This window comes from Myxocyprinus asiaticus, chromosome 32, assembly GCF_019703515.2.
Source record: "Myxocyprinus asiaticus isolate MX2 ecotype Aquarium Trade chromosome 32, UBuf_Myxa_2, whole genome shotgun sequence".
Lineage (NCBI taxonomy): Eukaryota > Metazoa > Chordata > Actinopteri > Cypriniformes > Catostomidae > Myxocyprinus > Myxocyprinus asiaticus.
Genome location: NC_059375.1, coordinates 33,658,554 through 33,674,915, shown reverse-complemented (window position 1 = coordinate 33,674,915; position 16,362 = coordinate 33,658,554). Strand labels below are relative to the sequence as shown.

At 37.8% G+C, this 16,362-nt stretch overlaps 1 protein-coding gene across 1 annotated transcript; it reads left to right on the top strand.

Annotated features, from left to right (window-relative positions):
• Positions 1-741: 741 nt before the first annotated feature.
• si:dkey-21c1.1 (uncharacterized protein LOC100150256 homolog) lies at positions 742-11,717 on the top strand. Its single transcript, XM_051667083.1, has 4 exons — positions 742-870; positions 1,456-1,586; positions 3,731-3,842; positions 11,362-11,717. Exons 2-4 carry the CDS (start codon positions 1,555-1,557, stop codon positions 11,611-11,613), a joined length of 396 nt encoding a protein of 131 aa, XP_051523043.1. The 5' UTR covers positions 742-870; positions 1,456-1,554; the 3' UTR covers positions 11,614-11,717.
• The last annotated feature ends 4,645 nt before the right edge of the window (positions 11,718-16,362 follow it).

Below are 16,362 nucleotides of genomic sequence, written 5' to 3'. Positions count from 1 at the left end.
AAACATTAAACGTTTCCAAGACATACTAAAACACATCAACTATCAGCTATAAGCAATTACGCAAATACATTCGAGCAGTTTACAGTTGTATATTTACAGTTATTAGAGAGCACGTCAGAAGCGACTCGAATTTCATTTAAATAAGCGAAAGTTTCGTTCGAATTTTACGCCACTCGCTAAAAATTGAGGAACATTCTGATGTCTTGTTTTAAATAATAGGATGTTTATGTGTAAAAATAAAATAAAATAAAAAATCATAAATGTAAAAAAATACAAAAACAGCCCATCTGTATGGACCTGTCGCAGTATCTTGGTGCCTTAAACATGCTGTAAAATCCTCAAACATGAAAAATATAGAAAAGTATGATTTTATATAATATGAACTATTGTTTTATTGTTTTATTTAATAGTTATTTAATTTAATTTGTATGTCTATGTATTTTGTTTCAGTTTGACCTCAGTTATACATTTTCATGGATATTTGCCTTTTTTATATTGTGACAGAGTTTGATATCCAAATATATATATATATATATATATATATATATATATATATATATATATATATATATATATATATATATATATATAAACATGGCATGACATGCCAGAAGCGTCTAGAATTCTACATTTTATTAAATAAAAAAATAAAAAATAAAAAAGAAAGAAAGAAAGAAAAGAAAAGAAAAAAAGCGAACGTTACGTTCGAATCTTACGTCACTTGCCCAAAGGCACGCGTGTTACGTCCTAAAAACAGCAACAGATGGAAAGTGAAAGAGATTGAGATCAGACGACATGGATACATTGTAACTTTGGAAAATGACTGAACTCAAGACCGAACAGGCACCCGGCGTCTGTGAATAGAAGGAGGTAGAGTCCGTTACGTTCCTTTTCTCTCATAGACTGTGTTTTATTCTGTCTAAATGACTAAGATTATTTTGTAGTAAGAACAGTTCATCGCTATGAGGAAGTAAAGTGAACTACACATAGCTGCAGCAGTGTGCTATCTGCCTCTCTGCTTGCCTTTCTGAATGCACCATCGTTATGTGTTGCAATTCAACATTAACATCGGTTTGTCATCGATCGTGACACTTGATACGCAAATAATCCACGTTGTCAATTAATGTCAGGCCTTTATATGTACATAATATGGTTAGGTGGTGCTGTTGTCGGAGCTGCCTTTCCTTCCGTCCTTTGTCACTCGAATGCAGACCATTTTTCTAGTATGAACAGAGTATATACACACAGCGTACTTATTCAAACGAATGTACCGCTAATATTTATTATAGGATTATTTAAGATAGATTAGAAGGCCTGAATATAAATATTGTGCTTGTTGCTCACCTGAACGGCAATGTAAAAAAAGTCTACAGCTTCTCTTGAAAGGCAGATCGGAAGAATATTTTATACGTGATTCTCATAATGAGCAATATTTGTCATTTTGCACATTTTTAGGTAGAAATCTGGGCAGATACCCTCATTTTTCTGAAAGGGAGCCTAGTGGTCTGCATCTGGCGCTGGGAGAGGTCGTGAGTGCCCTTATTTGGCTGCCAAATGCACAGATACGAGATGTTGACGGAAAGCAGGTAACACCTTTCCTTATATTTGCTTATTGTACTCTTTTAAACGTGTTATTGTGTTTGTTTTAATGTTGCAATGTGCCTGATTCATGCCTGTGCAGATCTGCTGTAGTACTTTATGTCTGGTGGTTATTTTAAGATGGTCTTTTAAAAGACTGATCCATTTGACTAGCTGCCATATCTGTTAAACGAGGCTGTGCACTTAACCAGTATGAAGCATGACAGCTCTTATGATGGTGATATTTTTATTCCTTAAATCTGAGTCATAAGCCTGGAGTGGATATATTGATGACTAATGGTTGCAATCAAGTCTACAGTGCCTCAATGCTCAGTGGTATACAGTTTTGCTCAAAAGTTTGCATACCCTTGGAGAATTGGTAATATATGTCCAATTTTTAAAGAAAACATGAGTGAGCAGGCAGAACACATTTCTTTTATTTCTTATGGGATTCATATTCAACTGTAGGTTATAACAGAATGGCACAATCATAAAACAAAACATGGCAACAAAGAAAAAAATGAAATGACCTCTGTTCAAAAGTCTGCATACCCTTAGTTCTGAATACTCTGTATTGCTCCCTTTAGCATCAATGACAGCGTGCAGTCTTTTGTAATAGTCATCTATGAGGCCCCAAATTCTTGCAAGTGGTATAGCTGCCCATTCGTCTTGGCAAAATGCCTTCAGGTCATGCAGAGTCTTTGGTCGTCTTGCATGAACCGCACGTTTGAGATCTCCCCAGAGTGGCTCGTTGATATTAAGGTCAGGTGACTGTGATGGCCACTCCAGAACCTTCACCTTTTTCTGCTGTAACCACTGGAGGGTCAACTTGGCCTTGTGCTTAGGGTCATTGTCGTGCTGGAAAGTCCAAGAGCGTCCCATGCGCAGCTTTCGTGCAGAAGAATGCAAATTGTCTGCCAGTATTTTCGGATAAAATGCTGCATTCATCTTGCCATCAATTCTCACAAGATTCCCCGTACCTTTAGAGCTCAAACACCCCCAAAATATCAGTGAGCCACCACCATGCTTCACAGTGGGGATGGTATTCTTTTCACTATAAGCCTTGTTGACCCCTCACCAAACATAGCGCTTATGGTTGTGACCATAAAGCTCTATTTTGGTCTCGTCACTCCAAATTACCGTGTGCCAGAAGCTGTGAGGCATGTCAAGGTGTTGTCGGGCATATTGTTACCGGGCTTTTTTGTGGCATTGGCGCAGTAAAGGCTTCTTTCTGGCAACTCGACCATGCAGCTCATTTTTGTTCAAGTATCGTCGTATTGTGCTCCTTGAAACAACCACACCGTCTTTTTCCAGAGCAGCCTGTATTTCTCCTGAGGTTACCTGTGGGTTTTTCTTTGTATCCCGAACAATTCTTCTGGCAGTTGTGGCTGAAATCTTTCTTGGTCTACTTAACCTTGGCTTGGTATCAAGAGATCCCCGAATGTTCCACTTCTTAATAAGTGATTGAACAGTACTGACTGGCACTTTCAAGGCTTTGGATATCTTTTTATATCCTTTTCCATCTTTATAAAGTTCCATTACCTTGTTACGCAGGTCTTTTGACAGTTCTTTTCTGCACCCCATGGCTCAGTATCCAGCCTGCTCAGTGCATCCACGTGAGAGCTAACAAACTAATTTGCTATTTATACACCGACACTAATTGCAATTTAAAAAGCCACAGGTGTGGGAAATTATCCTTTAATTGCCATTTAAACCTGTGTGTGTCACCTTGTGTGTCTGTAACAAGGCCAAACATTCAAGGGTATGTAAACTTTTGATCAGGGCCATTTGGGTGATTTCTGTTATCATTATGACTTAAAAATGAGCCAAACAACTATGTGATAATAAATGGCTTCATATGATCACTATCCTTAAATAAATGACAGTTATTTATTTTTTTTTTTTGCATGATCAGTTATATTTTCAAAATCAATTCCAAAATTTCACAGTTTCTGCCAGGGTATGCAGACTTTTGAGCACAACTGTATTTACAAAAGCTGTATCATCTAGAATATTCTGAACCAGTTCAAACAGGCCAGGTTGTATAACAATGTAGTATAGTGTGCTGTGAATTACCCCATGCTAATTGGATAGATGGGCTAATGGACCATGTTGCTAATGGAAGCATTATGTTGATGATCTCTGTCAACAGAAAACGCAGACGCAGCTGTGATGCTGAGGAGCTCCAGGTCTTGCCCCAGGCAAAGAGGTCTGGAGGTTATTCCTTCCTCCCTGAGGTCGGCCGTGATTTCTGGGACTCTGAGGTAAGAGGGCACAATGGTTGACCAAGACATTTGTCACTCAAAATGATCATCTGAGACACCTCTTTGACTCTAGAGCTTATTTCACTCTAGAATCTGTGGTAGAATGAAAAGGGGCTGTTCACACAAAGCGCATTTTCCATTCTGTCTGTGCTATTTTTTTAATTAGTTGGTCTGTGTACACGTGCAGTAGATGGACGTCTTTTTGCCGCATCTTGCACCCTAAGCAGCACATTTTTAAAATGCCGTGTCCATAGTTAAAATTTTGATACACTGCGCATGCAGGCGCAATATCGGTTTTAAAATAATGGACCAACCTGATTTATCTAGGGGCAGGATAAACATTTAGAGTATGGATACTCAACTTTGGCAAGCCTGGGGGCCACAAAGCAGAATCCCTTTAACTTCGAGTGCCTTACTGTTGTTTTTTTTTGTTGTTTTTTTTAATGTTTTATTTTTATTTAATAAAACTATTTTAAATACTTTTTTATAGTAATTAGGCATGCACGCTAAACATGCTATTTTAATACATTATGGAAACATGTAATTAACAAAAATAAAATAAAACACATTATATATAGGTAAATCACATAATTCTTGTAAAAGTGTGGTTCTTTTTAAAAAATGAAAAAACAAACCGCAATATATACAGTGCATCCGGAAAGTATTCACAGCATTTCACTTTTTCCACATTTTGTTATGTTACAGCCTTATTCCAACATGGATTAAATTCATTATTTTCCTCAAAACTCTACAAACAATACCCCATAATGACAACATGAATGAAGTTTGTTTGAAATCTTTGCAAACTTATTAAAAATAAAAAAACGGAAAAAGAAAATCACATGTACATAAGTATTCACAGCCTTTGTTCAATACTTTGTTGAAGCACCTTTGGCACCAATTACAGCCTCAAGTCTTTTTGAGTATGATACTACAAGCTTGGCACACCTATTTTTGGGCAGTTTCTCCCATTCTTCATTACAGGACCTCTCAAGCTCCATCAGGTTGGATGGGGAGCGTCGGTGCACAGCCATTTTCAGATCTCTCCAGAGATGTTCAATCGGGTTCAAGTCTGAGCTCTGGCTGGGCCACTCAAGGACATTCACAGAGTTGTCCCGTAGCCACTCTTTTGTTATCTTGGCCGTTTGCTTAGGGTCATTGTCCTGTTGGAAGATGAACCTTCGCACCAGTCTGAGGACCAGAGCGCTCTGGAGCAGGTTTTCATCAAGGATGTCTCTGTACATTGCTGCATTCATCTTTCCCTCGATCCTGACTAGTCTCCCAGTTCCTGCAGCTGAAAAACATCCCCACAGCATGATGCTGCCACCACCATGCTTCACTGTAGGGATGGTATTGGCCAGGTGATGAGCGGTGCCTGGTTTCCTCCAGACATGACGCTTGCCATTCAGGCCAAAGAGTTCAATCTTTATTTCATCAGACCAGAGAATTTTGTTTCTCATGGTCTGAGAGTCCTTCAGGTGCCTTTTGGCAAACTCCAGGCAGGCTGTCATGTGCCTTTTACTGAGGAGTGGCTTCTGTCTGGCCACTTTATCATACAGGCCTGATTGGTGGAGTGCTGCAGAGATGGTTGTTCTTCTGGAAGGTTCTCCTCTCTCCACAGAGAAATGCTGGAGCTCTGTCAGAGTGACCATCGGGTTCTTGGTCACCTCCCTGACTAAGGCCCTTCTCCCCCGATCACTCAGTTTGGCCGGGCGGCCAGCTCTAGGAAGAGTCCTGGTGGTTCCAAACTTCTTCCATTTACGGATGATGGAGGCCACTGTGCTCATTGGGACCTTCAATGCTGCAGAAATTTTTCTGTACCCTTCCCCAGATCTGTGCCTCGATACAATCCTGTCTCGGAGGTCTACAGACAATTCCTTGGACTTCATGGCTTGGTTTGTGCTCTGACATGCACTGTTAACTGTGGGACCTTATATAGACAGGTGTGTGCCTTTCCAAATCATGTCCAATCAACTGAAATTACCACAGGTGGACTCCAATCGAGTTGTAGAAACATCTCAAGGATGATCAGTGGAAACGGGATGCACCTGAGCTCAATTTTGAGTGTCATGGCAAAGGCTGTGAATACTTATGTACATGTGATTTTGTTTTCTTTTTTTATTTTTAATAAATTTGCAAAGATTTCAAACAAACTTCTTTCACGTTGTCATTTATGGGGTACTGTTTGTAGAATTTTGAGGAAAATAATGAATTTAATCCATTTTGGAATAAGGCTGTAACATAACAAAATGTGGAAAAAGTGAAGCACTGTGAATACTTTCCGGATGCACTGTACATATATATACACAGTGTATATATATTAGAGCCCGACCGATATGGGATTTTGGAGACCGATACCGATTTTAGAGAGGGAAAATTCACCGATTACCGATATGGTGGCTGATATATTTAATTTTTGAGCTGGAATGAAAACAGACCTTTTCTGTGTGGATTGTGCACCGATTTTGCACTGATATGACTATGCAAAGGTACTCAGAATGCTGATTTCTTAAATATTTTTTATCAAAGAATATTTGAAATTATTATTATACATTGTCAACAAATTCTAGAAATGAACACTGAGAAAATAAAGAATAAATAAGAATACAATAAATAGCTAAATAAACATCAGTATTACTGTTTAGTATCAGTCAAATGCTGACTATATTAATACTGCTGAGTCAAGATAAACAGATAAGCAGCGGTGTTGCAACGTATTCTGCTATACAAGTTCAGGGGAAACATACAACGGTGGAAAACCAGACTTTAAAATATTACATTTTATAAATGCAACGACTGGAATTGTTCGGTTAAAGGGGGTATCAAACTGTGAATCCTAAACAAAACAGTTTGGTGAATACATGTTTACTCATTAGCTTCCACTCAGCTGACAACAATAGCCTATTTTCCATCCACTTTTCGAGCTATTTTGTTATCGACAAAGTTTTTTTTGTGAAATTTGCCGTATTCTGCCCGTTTCCATTCAAATGGACTTTTATCGATAAAAATGGTGTGCGTGATGACGTCATGCCTAAAAAAATACTGTCACTTAAGTTTTGGTTTATTGCAAAGGAAATCTGCCCTTAAGCCGTTTCCATAAAGAAATGTGTGTTTATCGCTAATTCACCTCCCAGATGTCCCTAATTTTTTTCCTCTGAAGTTTTGGTAAAATGGGGAGAGTATTGAGACAATTCATTGAAATTAGCCAGCTTACTGTCATTTTAATTTCACAAATAAATGCAATCAGATGACGAGGAATTGCAATCAAAAGGGAGCAGTTGTCCTTCTGATAGGACTGTAATATTGGTCCTGATGTTGCGTCTATCACAGGTTGCCGACATAGGTCCGACCCAAAAGCAAATTGTCATGGCCCTGTTTAAGCTGGCAACCTGCACCAAGTAGCGGGGGAAACTTTCAGTCTTAGTATAAGGACCATCCATCGATGTGTATATGCTGTGTGCACAGCTATTAAAGAAACATTGATGTGGTGTAATATCAGGATTTACATATATGATACATTCCTGATATTCAATAGGCTTTCATCATCTGATCTAAAGCATCGCCATCTCAACTGCATTATGTCCCATATATTTGTCCCAAAACTTTCAACGACCAACTGAACTTGATTATCATCTAAAATTAATTTTAGCATCATAATGCAATTTACATTTTGTAAAGAAGGTCAGCAAATGTGATCTGAGGTAAAGAGGGTTAGATTTAAAATATTTAAAAGTTTTAAAAGGTTCAGATCTAGTTTTCTGAAAGTGAACTCCGCATTGGATAAATAGTTCTGATAGTTTATAGTCTTGAAAAAAGTGCAGAACATTCTGAGAATGTCATTAAGCCGACTTTATTCATCTACAGAACAGGGTATGGCTAATTTAAGTTTGTGTAAAGAAAAGGCATATATAGGTCTAAAAATATATATTTTTTTCATTTGGTAATTTATTTTTTTAATTTAATGCATTTTTCGTTTGGTAATTTATTTAATTTAATACAGGGAATTCTGCCGGCATTTTTTCAAAAGTAAGCTAAACAATAATTTTATATAATTGGGATATATGTTAGTGTTCCAAAAAAGCACACTGATGCTTTTCTCCTAGTATTGTGTACTTATTTTTAATTTAAAACATCTTTGTGCATAGAAATTATATGTTTTTTTGTATTGTGGGCTAATTCTGTGACTGCCGTCTATTATTTTGAATGGTGTGGAAAAGCAAATTTAATAAATAAACGGATGGCTACCGCGATTAAATTAATCACAAAGAGTGGCCATTAATTTGTTCTCCGTGCACTTGTCAATGTGCATGATACGAGATATTTGTGTTGGCACTCCTGGAAGTGTTGTGTTTGTAGTGATCGGATCTTTATGCCGTTCAGATCAATCCATAATCACATACAATAAATTGGCTTTTAAGGATCCTATACCTTGTCGTCATTATTAACACAGGATAACGATTGGGGTAAATTCTGTCATATGACACTACATTTTTGCGTTAATGGCAATTTTCTCCTTGGATGGAAACGTAGTTACTGAAAGTAGCTACTTGATTAGCTAGTTAGCTATAAGCTCGTTGTCACGGAGAGTAAAAGACGGACGTTGTTTATTTTACTTTCCAGCATTGTGTCTCACCAACTAAGTAACAACATAGCATGAAATCAACACTCATCAGACACAATCCACCACCGCACCATTGTCTGTTGAGCAGCAAAAAGATGCTCGCTTACCTTTCAATCTGCTACATTACTGACTGAACTGACAAACTATAATTGGCTAACAGCAAACAGACATGAGTGACATTGTTGTCAGGGACAAGGTTAATGTTATATTAGTTATATTGAAAAGGGAAAATGATGGGGTCATTGTTTAAGTTTCCAGTATGTATTTCACAAACTAGTTAACTTCCGAGACACAGCTTAACTCTGCCCTGTCTGCAGAGCCACCATCAGCTCAGAGTCAGCTCTGTAAACAATGGAGTCGGCGCGCAATCTGCTGGACAAACTACGCTATGACACCAATTCTAAAGCATTGTTTTCTGCATTATATGTTCTGAAAAAAAGTTTTCATATCGGCGCATATCAGTAAAATATACGCCGATACCGATATATTGGTGAAGGGCTAATATCGGCCGACCGATATATTGGTCGGGCACCAATATATACACACACACACATCCACCGATCAGCCACAACATTAAAACCACTGACAGATGAAGTGAATAACATCGATTATCTTGTTACAGTGGCACCTGTCAAGGGGTGGGATATATTAGGCAGCAAGTGAACAGTCAGTTCTTGAATTTCATGTTTTGGAAGCAGGAAAAATGGGCAGGCATAAGGATCTGAGCGACTTTGACAAGACCCAAACTGGGTCAGAGCATCTCCAAAACGGCAGGTCTTGTGGGGTGTTCCCGGTATGCAGTGGTTAGTACCTACCATAAGTGGTACAAGTAAGGACAACCGGTGAACCGGCAACAGGGTCAGGGAGCGAAAAACTTAATGCTGGCCATGATAGAAAGGTGTCAGAACACACAGTGCATCGCAGCTTGCTGCGTATTGGGCTACGTAGCCGCAGACTGGTCAGAGTGCCCATGCTGACCCTTGTCCTCAGCCGAAAGCATCTACAATGGGCAAGTGAGCGTCAGAACTGGACCATGGAGCAATGGAAAAGGGTGGCCTGGTCTGATGAATCACATTTTCTTTTAGATCATGTGGATGGCCGGCTGCGTGTGCGTCGTTTACCTGGGGAAGAGATGGCAGCAGGATGCACTATGGGAAGAAGGCAGGCAGGTGGAGGCAGTGTGATGCTCTGGGCAATGTTCTGCTGAGAAACCTTGGGTCCTGGCATTCATGTGGATGTTACTTTGACAAGTACCACATACCTAAAGATTGTTGCAGACCATGTACACCCCTTCATGGCAACGATATTCCCTGATGGCAGTGGCCTCTTTCAGCAGGATAATGCACCCTGCAACACTGCAAAAATTGTTTAGGAATGGTTTGAGGAACATGACAAAGAATTCAAGGTGTTGACTTGGCCCCCCATTCTCCATGGAGGCCCCACCTCACAACTTACAGGACTTAAAGGATCTGCTGCTAAGACCTTCAGAGGTCTTGTGGAGTCCATGCCTCGACGGGTCAGAGCTGTTTTGGCTACACAAGGGGGACCCACACAATATTAGGCAGATGGTTTTAATGTTGTATATGGAAAATAAAAAAAATATATATATATATTTATATAATGAATTATCTTTTTTTTTTTTTTTTTTAATTTGGAATGCCCATTGCACTCTAAGTCCTCATGGTGGTGTAGTGATGAATGCCTCGTAGTGCCTCAATCCAGTTGCCTCCGTGTCTGAGACTGTCAGTCTGCACATCTTCAGTCGGCTTGTTGAGCGCGTTACTGCGGAGATGTGGCGCGTGTGGAGGCCCACGCTATTCTCTGCGACATCCATACACAACTCACTACGCACCCCACATTATAGCGACCTGGCTGGAGTCACTCAGCACGCCCTGGATTTGAACTCTCGACTCCAGGGGTGGTAGTCAGTGTCAATACTCACTGAGCTACCCAGGCCCCTCAGATATGATTCTTAGGGATGCACTGATATGGAATTTCTGGGCCTATATTGATAACTGAAAATTCACAGCTCATTGTGGCTGATATAGATAGCCTAATTATTATTATTTTTATTAATGGTCTTTTTGGCTTTTTACTGGGATAGGGAAAGTAGAGAGATGACAGGAAATGAGAGTGAGAAGAGTGGGAATAGGATCAGGAAAGGACATCACGAGCCAGGACTCGAACTCGGGTCACCTATGATGCATCAGCACCACATGTCATGAGCACAGCCCGCTAGGCTATGACGATAACCGATATTTAAAAAAAAAAAGTTTACATTTTTAATCCTTTAACCTGGAACTGCTAGCTAATTAATTATAATCTTCTCATTTGAAAAAATGTGTCATTTTAAAGCTTGGAATTTGGACTTGCTGCTATTTAAGGTTTGGTGGATGAAACATGAACAATAAATGTGCCTATATATTACAGATGTATGCTGATTTTGAATAACAAATAAATGTAAATACACTTGCAAAAATTTTGTGGTGTCCATTTATATAAGCATTTGTGGCATAATGTTAAAATAAATTTTGACTTGCCCCTCCTTTAAAAAAAAGCAAAAATCTGGATTATAGTGAGGCACTTAAAATGGAAGAGAACGGGGCCAATCTGTAAAATTTAAATACTCAAAAAGTATGCCCACACCACATAAACAGTATGATTTTAGTGTGATAAAATCACCTACCTTTACATTGCAGCAAAAGATAATCTTTTATATGGATTGCAATAAATCATCCCCATTGAAATCAGTAGATTCACAGCATCCTCTGATGTAGCATAATTTCTAGTGTGAAGGCGTCACCTTTGAATTCAGTGGATTTGCAGCATTCTCTGATTACTGCCACCCTTCTGAACTGGTTTTGACAAACTGCTTATTCTTATTCTGTCTCTCAACAGTCTTCCAGCAGTGACAGCAGTGGCATTAGCAGTCCAGAGCAGATGGCAGGGGCCAGCACCACCATCCAGAGCACTGACCAAAGAAGACTCCATGTTTCCCAGGCTCCCTGCAGCCCTGTTGCCCCCACCCACACAGCTGAAGATCCAGCAATCTCCTTGAGCCAAAACATCTCATACGATCACATCAACCGCATATTGAGAGAGGCCCACTTCAGTAGCCTGGAAAGTCATGGTCAACAAGGGCCAACATGATTGGCGATGACTCTTCCAACAATCATTGGCATGATGGAAGTGAACAGGGAACCTTTGAGAGGGACATTATGGGCCAATATAAGGCCTGGCACAAATAGAGACCCTTTTAATACATTTTATGTTTTTTTCTCCAAGCACTTTCTCTTGTTCGTAGTGTTTATGTGGGGCTTTGCTTCATGTGTTGACCATGAACGTCACATAGGTGCTATGCAAAAGAAATATCTTGAAAAACATCCTGTTCTTGCAAGATTGTATGAACTTTTCCCCCCTTTACTTTACTAGACACTCAAGTCACACATGGTGCTACTCGGCTAATGGTGCAGTTTGGGTCATGTTTCGACTACATAATGCTGATGCATTTGGCTGTTTTGCCAGTCTGTGGCCAGTTGATTTGAGGAAAAGATGTCTAATAATTTCCTTTACTTTGACAGCTGAGTTGTTGAGAATAGTGGTTTCACATATAGTACATTTTAAGTGAACCAAACCCAGTTTGGTTAAAGTGAACCAGAAAGGGAACCAGCCGCAAATGACCTCATTGCTTTTGGTGTTCACAATGTAAGTGGACTTAAAAGAGGACCCAGTTTCTTTTTTGGTCCTCTTCACATTATTGTGGTCTCAGACCCCTTGTTGTTCACACCACAGCTCCTTAAGAACTCAGACCCCATTGCAGCTAAGGCTGTCACAATTATGAAATTTGGCTGACAATAATTTTTCATAAATAATTGCGATTATTATGATAAGCAATTGTCATACAGCTTAAGGTGTACGTATGCTTATGACGGAGAGAGTTATTTATTGATATTTAACTTGAAATCATATAATAAAATGGGACTATATGATTACTTTTAAGGCTTTTAAAAAATAAACAATTCTTCATTAAACATTATTGCACAGGGATAGAATTACATAAGTAATATTTTATTTGTTATATCATTTATGAAACCCAGACAACACCGCCAATTGTATTACATTATGCAATAGTAATAATGTATACTGTATTTCTGTCCAAAATTCACATTATGTTAAGGCTCTCCGATAAAACCTACAAGCCCATATTTCATATGAAGGAAAACATTTGTAATTCTATGTGCATTTGAAAATATGTTTCTTTATCATCTCAAGAGTAATGGAGCAAGCAAGCATCTCCTCCTGCGTGTCATTTACATTGTGTGTATGAGCCAAGAACATTTGCCATTGAGCAAATAAAATGAAAGTGAAACTATAAAAATCCTTGCTTGCATTTTCGTGGGAGTTTGGCGTGAACTTCCGTAGATAGTACGCCCATCAGAGCACTTTAAAATGGTTAATCTTAAAGCGCTGCTCTGCATGCGGCTGGTCCGTTCATTTTAGATGCTCAAATAATACAAGAACGGAAAATGAGACACAAAAACACGTCATGGTAATCATGGTATAACTATATTAGCTTAAAATTCCCATATGTGGACAGTAAATTGTGACTGGAATATGAAGTATGTAATGCAGCTATGTATGGCAAGCCACGAGGTACTCGTGTCATAAACTTGTACCTCTTCGCTTTCACATCGCACAAATCAATCGAACCACAAAAGGACTCACAAACGAACCACACTCAGACCACTTCCTGCGGTGATCCGAGTACGGGTTTGCTTTTGGGTCCTTTTAGGGGGTCTGAGACCACTTGGGTTGTTCACATATACACGTTATACCGCTCTGAGAGCGCTTGGAGTGCTCAAACGAACTAGGTGTGAAAATGGCCTAAACCATGCGATTATAATTTCAGCCCTGTGTTGGAAGTTGGTTAGTCATTCCAGTTAGATTACTAATGCTGTTGTCATGTGTTTACAGAAGATCTGGTTTGGTTCTCACTGGAATTCAGACTCTTTTGGGAAGTTTGATGATTGCTTGCATATTTAAAACTCAGGTTTGTAGGTTTTCTCTGTGTTTTTTGAAGTGGGGATGTTATAGCTATGGTTTAGACTTCAAACAAGGAACCAGGTGCCAGATCTTTAGAAATTCTTTATCAAATAATGTAGTCTTTACAATGACAATTAGAAAACATACTAGCACACAAATTGGGAAATAGAGGCATTTGGACTTTTCTGAAATTCATAAATGCATACTGGACTCAGGTCTGTTAATAATGTACAAAAGAAAGCACTCTTTGTTTAAGAATTTAAAGAAGGCAAAAGCAATTGAAAAATTAGAAATGCTGCAAATTGATCAAAACATTATTTAGGAAAGATCCTGATTAATCTTCAACTTTTGAAATGGTTAGAGCTTGAAATATGCATGTTTAGTTCGGTCACTGGGTTCCCTGTAATACGAGGACTTGTGTTCTATGGGTAGACCATCGGAATGCCCTAAAATTAGCCTGCACCTAAGCACTCGAAAATATCACGTCAAAGCAAAGTCCTAAGAAATAGTTCACCACGTTACATCAGTACAACCCACTTTTGCTGGTTATGCGTAATTTGACCGGCATATACAATGAATGACTTGAAGCAAACAGTTACAATGGACTGCCCTTAAATTTAGTATGCACAAATGTAGTCCAATCTATACTGAACAAAAATATAAACGCAACATGCAACAATTTCAAAGATTTTACTGAGTTACAGTTCATTTAAGGGAATCAGTCAATTGAAATAAATTCATTAGGCCCTAATCTAATCAATGCATATGGAAAATGTCTGGGATCTTTTATTTCAGCTCATGAAACATGGGACCAACACTTTACATGTTGCATTTATATTTTTGTTCAGTGTAGTTCAGTCCTTTTTAGATACATATCAGTCTAGAACTGTTTGTCAAAGCTCAGTTAAAACAGGTTGTAAGAATTAAGTAGTTCTTGTAAGAGCCACTCTCGAGCAGGCAATCTAATTGAATAGGAGAAACTTATATTTACCCTCAACTTATCAGTGCACAATACAATTCAACCCAGGCACTGTGCTTTATGTGAAAGACAATTAGCTTTTAATGATTGATGATTATCTCTGCGATCACCATTCTGTTTTGTAAGACTGTACATAACATATAGCTAGCATATATACAATATTTGAATCATTATTTTATTAAATGTTCCTCTGATGTAAATGCAAATAAAAGTTTTTTTTTTGTTTTTTTTTTATACATTTTTCAGTGTTGGGTAAGTTACTCTAAAAAAAGTAATTAATTACTAACTACTAATTATATCTACAGTGTAATTAGATTACTAATTACTCTGTCTGAAGAGTAATTGCATTACATTATTTTCTAAAACACATATCGACCTCGACCAGATGAAAAATATAAAGATGGACATGAAATTGTTCTTTTAATTCTTTCAAACAAATCATAAAAAAATCAAATAATTATTCATGAACTGGCCAAAGAATTTAAGGGGGCTGCATTAAATTAGAAAACATATTTTAACATTAGACGCTAAATTATGATTTTAAATTCACTACTGTTTTATATAGAATTGTTCTATAGACTATAAAGTATTTAACACAATTACATCAGAAGTAACTAATTAAATTACTGAAAAATTAAGAGTAATCCCTTACTTTTTTCAATGAAATAACTAATTACTTAGTAATGCATTACATCCAACACTGACTTTTTGTGTGTGTACATGACACGTAAATTCCTTCCAATTGCTTTTTCATGTACAAGACCATTATTTATTGAAACCTGTCTTTCCCAATGCATGGCTTTTGTTGCGATAGTTTAGTACCCATCTACCAGATTTAAATACTATAACATTTCCACACAAGACAGTTCAGTATACACGTAGTTGAATATATGTTAGACATTTAAAGTTTTGGAAAGACATATTTTGATGAAACTCTGTATTAATTTTTGTTCATATTTTATACAATATAGACAGAAGACTGGAAGACAGACATACTTTTAGGTAGGGAAAAGGTTGTAGTGCAAATTCTAAGAGTAACAACCATTGCGGGAACACTTGTGTTTAACATCACAGTGGCAAAAGCATCCTGGGTTGTTTCTCTCTTATATCTCATTAAAATCAGAATGATTTAACAATTACAAATAGTATACTGTCAGTGATCATAATGACTCCTGTGAACCACTAGCAGCATTTGTACAGTGCATAAAGAGTAAACTGCAGTCGTAATTAAAGGAATATTCCAGGTTCAATGCAAGTTAAGCTCAATTGACAGTATTTGTGGCATAATGTTGATTACCACAAAAAACAATTGACTCGTCCCTCCTCCTTTTCTTTTAAAAAAGCAAAAATCAAGGTTACAGTGAGGCACTTACAGTGGAAGTGAATGGGGCCAATTATTTGGAGGGGCAGTAATGTGAAGCTTATAATTTTATAAAAGCACTTGCATTAATTCTTCTGTTAAAACTCATGTATTATTTGAGCTGTAAAGTTGTTTAAATTGTCATTTCACAGTCATTTTAGGTTTTGTCGACATTGCATTGTCATGGCAACGAAGTCGTAAAATTATAACTTTACACAGAAAAGCGAAGCGATTTTATCACACTAAAATCCTTAACATGCATATTGTTTGTCTTGTGGCTATACTTTTGAAACGGTGAGTATTTTAACATTTACGGATTGGCCCCATTAACTTCCATTCAAAGTGCCTCACTGGAATCCAAATTTTTTCTTTTTTTTTTTTTCTTTTTTTTTTTTAAGAAAAGGTAGTAGTCAAAAATAATTTGTGGAAATCAATATCATGCCACAAAAGCTATCGATAGAGCTTAACTTGTAATGAACCCAAAATATTACTTTAAACATTTTTTATTTCTAAATGA

Bases quoted from the DNA above. Each gene is read 5' to 3' on its own strand.
- si:dkey-21c1.1 (XM_051667083.1), top strand. From the start codon at position 1,555: ATGCACAGATACGAGATGTTGACGGAAAGCAG. The intron at 1,587-3,730 runs GTAACACCTTTC...CTCTGTCAACAG, and splicing joins GAGATGTTGACGGAAAGCAG to AAAACGCAGACGCAGCTGTG. The intron at 3,843-11,361 runs GTAAGAGGGCAC...GTCTCTCAACAG, and splicing joins GTGATTTCTGGGACTCTGAG to TCTTCCAGCAGTGACAGCAG.